Consider the following 7,133-nt stretch of genomic DNA (forward strand, 5'->3'; position numbering starts at 1 on the left):
CAACCGGTTCCACAGTTCTGCTCATGTGTGTGGGATCCATGCCACATAGGACTAGCAGGGGATATTGAACATATAAAGAGGAGCACAGCACAAATGGTCACAGGTTTGTCTGATCCATAGGAGAGTGTCACAAAGATACTGCATGAACTGCATTGGAAGACTCTTGAAGATAGATGTAAGCTATCCTGAGAAAGTCTATTATCAAAGTTTCAAGAACCAGCTTTAAATGATGGCTCTATGAATATACTAAAACTTACTGTGTGAAACTTTGCGGCAAATTAAAACTGTGTACTGGACCGAGACGCGAACTCAAGACCTTTGCCTTTCACGGGCAAGTGCTCTACCATCTGAGCTAGCCGAGCACGTCTCACGACCTGTGAAGTTTGGAAGGTAGGAGACAAGATACTGGCAGATTTGAAGCTGTGAGGACAGGTCGTGAGTCATGCTTGGGTAGCTCAGATGGTAGAGCACTTGCCCGCGAAAGGCAAAGGTCCCGAGTTCGAGTCTCGGTCCGGCACAGAGTTTTAATTTGCTGGGAAGTTCCATATCAGCGCACACTTCGCTGCAGAGTGAAAATCTCATTCTGGAAACTTCCTATGTATTGCTCATATAGGGATAGTGAGGATAAGATTAGAACAGTTACTGCGCACACAGAGGCATTCGAACAATAATTCTTCCCACACTTCATAGATGAATGGAATGGGAAGCAATCCACATAACTGGTTCAATGGGACATACCCTGTACCATGCACTTTACTGTGGTTTGTGGAGTATAGAGTAGATGTTTCCACAAGGGCTGAAGAGTGGTAGCAGATAATTGCAGCTTTTCTAAGAAAAGTCTCAGATTTGGCTGAAATTTAGCACACCAATGCTACCAAGTGTGGAACACCCATGTACAAAATTTTAAGTTCCCTGGCAATTAGTTCCAGAATTATGGCTTGTGAAAGAAGGTGGTGCGACCCAGAAATTGCAACCCGCATCTGGCAATCTATCTTCAGACTCAACTTCAGGTCTTAATAACTTTGGAACTATTCCACACAGTCCAGTGAAATTTTTACAACCAGTAACACCCACTTAGAGGACACACTCTATCAATCAAAACACCAACAACATATTTCTGAGGGAAAAAAAAAATCCAAAATGTGATTAAAAAATGTAATACGTTAAAAGGTACATATTCTAGGTGCCCTCCATGCCAAATATAATTCACTCAAAAAGGGATTTTTTTTTTTTTATGTGGCCTAAACACACGCAGAACTCATCTTCCCCATATCAGTCACACAAACAGAGTTACATGCATACGAAAATACAAAAATTTGAAAAATTACCTGAAAAACATGGATTTTCTAAGTGTAGTAGCACAAAAGGGACAAGTGAGATCCAAGACAAATTTCAAACACTGCATAAGTAGACCATAATATAATATGCGCCAAATTTCAACTTGTTATTGCAAGGCATTTGTGTACAATAAAATGTGACAGAGATGTATTTGGTTACGTTTCTTTTAACACGATTTAGCAAGTAATAGTGATGATGCAGACAGCTGGTTTCAGATAAAGCTACAGCAATTGTTGGGAACCATTAGGCAACAGAAAGTTAAACAATGGTAGTTTTCAGGGACAGAATGAGTCATTGTTAGGCAGGAACAACAAAGGAAACAAACAACAATTACAAGTTACTCATGTTTTAAAGATTCTAGTTCAGACTGGTCAGTACTGTTGTGAAAAGTCAGTATGGAGGCAGAAGAGTGTACTAGTGGTGCTTTTGTTCAAACAAGTTGCAGTACTGGTAGAGCACAAGCATCTGAATGTATTTGCTTTGTACTGTATGATCTGGATTAATCGGACCAAGATTTGTTGCTATGGAGATCCGGGATACACCCTGTGGGCACAAGAAGTACAGTTCCAGGAAACTTTAGTGTTTGTTATCATCATATGAAAGTGTTTCTGGATAAGCATTCTTTCCTACAAAGAAGTTGTTTTGATCCATTTAGGATTCATAACAAGACAGTGAAGTGTAGCCTCAGAGAAATTCATATAAAATCAGTATTGAAAGTGAATACTGCATGGGACTTTACATGAAACCAAGACAAAAGTTTAGTTACAGGTGTGTTACACTGCTAAAAAATGAAGAATATTCTGATAATTTACATGACAGTGACGAAGAGTATCAGCCACCTACAACCACAGCGAATGAGCAATTAAATACTTCAGTGACTGCTCTTGGTTTGTCTCCCACGAAGACACACAAAGTTGGGAAAAGAGACAGGCCCAGCTATGGTAGAAGAAAACTACAAGAAGCTCAAGTGGAATTAAAACACAAAATAGCTGGCTCACTAACGGCGGAAGAGGAAGAACTATTTGCTCCAAAGGAATAGAAATCATACCAAAAATGCTCTGATTTAGACAAAATTGTGCATGATTTGAAAGAAAAATGTGCCATATCCACACGCCAAAAAAAGTAGCTATTCTTACCCTTGCACGTTCCAGCTGGTCTACTGACTACACTGCAAAGGAATTCAATGTTTCTACACATACGGTAAAGCAAGCTAGGAAAATAAAAGCAACCCAAGGAGTGCTTCCACAACTTCAGCACACTCAGGGTAAGCAATTTAGTTCAGAAATAAAGATGCTAGTGTCGGAGTTTTATGAAAATAACGACTACAGCCGAATAATGCCTGGAAAAAAAGACTATGTAATGGCGAAAATGGGAAATGTACATGTACAGATTCAAAAAAAGTCTGTTGCTATGCAACATATCAGAACTATATGCAGAATTCAAGGAAAAGTATCCCAATACTAAAGTAGGTCTATCATTTTTTTTTTCAATCTTCGGCCAAAATGGGTTGTGCCTGTAAGTGCAAGGGGCACACACAATGTTTCTGTATGTAAGACCCATCAAAATACTAAGCTGACGTTTGCTGCTATAAAGGATTCTGGTCTGGATTACAAAGGTGCAATGAAGCTGCTGGTGTGTGACATCAGTTCCTACCAGTGCACGATACACAGGTGTAAAAAGTGTCCTGGTAAGGCAAATCTTGCAGAACACTTGAATAACAAACTGTATGGTGAACTCCTTATGGATGACAATGAACTTGTTTCTTATAAACAATGGACACACATGGACCGCACAAGTCTTGAAACAAAGCAAAGTACAGTGGAAGATTTTGTTGAAATGTGTTGTCAAAAAAACGGACAAACTGACCACATACAGCTTCACAGCAACAGCACAATCAGCTTATCTCCAGTTTTGTAAGGATAATTTGAAACAAGATGAAATTATAGTAATACTAGACTTTTCTGAAAATTATGCATTTATAGTTCAAGGATATCACTGGGACAACAGTTAAGCAACTCTCCAGCCATTTGCAATTTACTATAGAGGTGATCAGGTGATGTGTGTGTCACCATGCCATTGCAGTTCATGCCCACATTCGCACTGTCATGGAATATGTGAAAAACAAGCTGCCTCACGTACATTTTGCGAAATACTTCAGTGATGGGGCAGCTAGTCAGTACAAAAACTGTAAAAATCTTAAAAATTTATGCATGCATTACCATGATTTTCAGATTCATGCAGAATGGAATTTTTTCGCACCAAGTCATGGTAAAAATGTATGTGATGGTATTGGTGCTACCATTAAGAGCATGGCATTACAAGCTAGTCTGCAGCACCTTACAGAAGGTCCCATTCTAACACCTTTTCAATTATTTACTTGGGTACAGAAAAATATATCTCGCATACAATCATTCTATGTTTCGAAAGATGAGGTGAAATCAGTCGAAGAGTTGCTAAAAAGCAGACTAGAACACGTTAAAATTGTTGCAGACACAAGGATCCATCATCACTTCTCTCCAGCGGACTCTGACAATGTGCAGATGAGCAGACTGTCCGGTTATAACTGTAAGTTCATGCACAACATGTGTCTTCACAGTGTGTCTGACTCAGGATTCAGAAGCAAAAGCAGCAACATACAACCAGGTTGCTATGTTATTGCTGTTTATGATGACAAATGGTACTTAGGATGAGTCACAGAGTACTGTGAAGCAGAAGGTGATGTATTTGTGAACTTCATAGGACCAGCAAGATCATTTCATTGGCCACGTTTGGCAGACAGGTGTTGGATTCCTTTCGAACATGTTCTTATGACAGTTCCAGTTCCTACCACAGTGTCAGGAAGACAGTACAATTTGCCACTCAATGTACAGAGTACAGTAACTAAAGTCCTTCTGTTCGAAGCACAATCAGCCGGTTTTTAGCAGTTAAGGTGCAGTAAACATTAATGATAGGTTGTGTTACTCTGTCTGTACGTTGTTGCTTAGTGATTAAACAGTTGTTGGAGAGGATAAGAAGAGGCAGAACAGTTTACAATATGTTTTTACAAAACTGTGTTTTGAGATATATATCATTATGGTCTACTTATGCAGTGCGTGAAATTTGGCTTGTATACGACTTGTCCCTTTTGTGCTACCACACTTAGAAAATCCATGTTTTTGAGGTAATTTCTTAAATTTTTGAATTTTCGTGTGCATGTAACTGAGTTTTTGCGACTGATATGGGCATGATGAGTTCTGTGTGCGCTTAGGCCACATTAAGCTTACCACAAAAAATTTATACCCTTTTTGAGTGAATTATATTTGGCATAGAGGGCACCTACAATATGTACCTTTTAACGTATTACATTTTTCAAATCACATTTCGGAATTTTTTATTTTCCCTCAGAAATATGTTGTTGGTGTTTTGATTCATGGAGTGTGTTCTCTAGATGGATGTTACTGGGTTGTAAAAATTTCACTGAACTGTGTGGAATAGTTCCAAAGTTATTAAGACCTGAAGTTGGGTCTGAAGATAGATTGCCAGATGCGGGTTGCAATTTCCGGGTCATGTCACCTTCTTTCACAAGTCATAATTCTGGAACTAATTGTCAGGGGAAACTAATACTTTGTACGCGAGTGTTCTACACATGGTAGAATTAGTGTACTGAATTTCAGTCAAATCTGAGACTATGAGCTGGAGCCCCTGGTTGAACTGACATGAAATGACCCCACTGTAAAAAAAACCTATACTGGACAAGCCAATGATTTAGCAATGGTTACAGTGGCCTTTTTGTCTGGGTCTACTGGTGTGCATTAGCTGTGCTGATCCGATTAATCAGAAAACTTTGAAAACTTTTAATGTCAATTGACTATGGCCACAGAAGACTAAGCAGTTAAATTAGAACACTTTTTCTATTATGAAAACTAGTTTCTGATTGTGCAGGAACAATAATAGCATCAAACTGATGAACTAAACTTTGTAAGAATATGACCCTTTTTTGTATATTTGTGCAACACATAATACAAGACACAAGTCCATTGACATACATCCATAAAAACTGAGAGACTAAACAGTACACTTTTCAACTATCACATTTCCACTACAGAAATTTTATTATCTTACTAATGTCAGCTTTTGACCATTAAAAAGTTGCAATCTGTTGTTATTACTTACCGAATCAGTATGCTCCAACTGGCTCATCATCTCATATCTGAAATTAAAAATATTTCTTAGAGCTTATGCTGACATCTCATGTGACATATGCAAGTTCCATCCTCTATTTTGCTTACCGAATTCCATCACGATATAGGGTTCCTAGTTCTCCGAGAAATTTCACAAAGAAAAATTCTTCATTTTTCATGGCATTCTTGTAAATGGCAGCGCACAATAATGGATCAAATGACAATTCTGTGCCCACATTATCTCCTGATTTACACGCTTTAGCATGAAGTTTTTGAAAGGTGTTTCCCACTTCATTACTGAGAGTAAGTTTATGATTCTTGACAACTTTACAGAATTTATCGTCACTATAGCATTCACGAAGCCTCCAGCATTTTGAGTGAAGTGTAGTTCCATTTGCAATCCTCTCTTTCAGTAAAGTTATCAGTGTAGCTTTTGTGTTACCTATCACTACCTGCAAAAAGCAGCTACCATTGTCAACATCAATAACGCCAATGACAGGGTGCTCTGCTGGGGTCCTGTAATTATCTACTGCCCTCTTCCCAAGTTTGCCCTCTACAACTTCTAGGTTGCGTCCTTCTCCTCCAAGCTTAGAAGTATTTCTGATCAGCGCATCCATGCAGGCCTCCTGACACAATAGATACCACTTATTAACAGTACGCACAGTAATCGAAAGTTCTCTCTGAGCAACGCATGGTGGAAAATCATGTGCCCAAAAATACATCAGAATCGTAATTTTCTGAAGTGACAATTTACTAGATTGGAAAACAGTGCCATTTCTTAGGGACTTGGTACACATTCGACATTTATTGCACTCCCACTCATACTTGTCAGCTCTGGAGCCGGTGCAATTTTGTCGGTGAACCAGTGTCATCGGCCTGCCGCAATTATCGCACGCTGTTTCTCTGTTCAGCATGCCTATTCTCTGAAACCATTTGAGGGCCAATAATTTTTTTCTGTTTAATAACTTTATTAATTTACATAAATTGAACGTGCTGAGATTTGCTACTGGCGGGGGGCTAGACGCTGCTGCGGGATTTGCTATAGTAACTTTCTTTGGTTTGATTTTAGTCATTTTCAATCACAATAACATCAACAAAGGCTATCACAACATATCACAAAATCCCACACGCGGTAAACAAACGACACTTCTGCTTGGCAGCTCAATTCAGCGATTATGACACATTCATATTTGCCAAAGATGTTATTGGTACAACCGTGGAACAACAGAGCCACTTCAGGTAAAGTTGTTACCTCAGTCGCAAAATAGCAGCCTTTTCATGTACGGATCATTTGATAATAAATTACTTAATTTTAAAATTAATTAATTTTACAATTTTCGAATATGAATGCAAATAGGTTTCCATTACTAGTTTTCACTTCGACGGTTTCTTTCAGAACAATTCTTTTCCTCGAAGACCTGTTCCGGTCGGATGGTCGATGCATCTCACGCTGATATGAACAACTCTGTGTTTAGTGTTTAGTACTCAGATCAGATTCAGAACAAGTGAACAACTCATAAGTCGTAAGAGTGAGTTGTGGTTTTTCGTTGCCGTTCTCAGTTCTGTTATTGTGTGCAAATTGTAATTTAGGTAACAGTGAATAATGTCAGATAAAAGCAAAGTTGATTTGGGTCT

The 7,133-nt window shown here is 38.7% G+C and overlaps 1 protein-coding gene across 1 annotated transcript in view; it reads right to left on the reverse strand.

Annotated features, from left to right (window-relative positions):
- The window catches only part of LOC124552321 (serine-aspartate repeat-containing protein I-like), a 202,553-nt gene extending 195,907 nt beyond the window's left edge, over positions 1 to 6,646 (reverse strand). Inside the window, exons 1-2 of the mRNA XM_047126593.1 lie at positions 5,607 to 6,646; positions 5,491 to 5,527 (exon numbers count right to left, since the gene is read on the reverse strand). Of these exons, the coding sequence (XP_046982549.1) occupies positions 5,491 to 5,527; positions 5,607 to 6,571 (1,002 nt within the window). The 5' untranslated portion in view covers positions 6,572 to 6,646. The remainder of the gene's footprint in view (positions 1 to 5,490; positions 5,528 to 5,606) is intronic.
- Positions 6,647 to 7,133: the final 487 nt, after the last annotated feature.

The sequence above is a fragment of the Schistocerca americana genome, chromosome 10 (assembly GCF_021461395.2).
Source record: "Schistocerca americana isolate TAMUIC-IGC-003095 chromosome 10, iqSchAmer2.1, whole genome shotgun sequence".
NCBI lineage: Eukaryota > Metazoa > Arthropoda > Insecta > Orthoptera > Acrididae > Schistocerca > Schistocerca americana.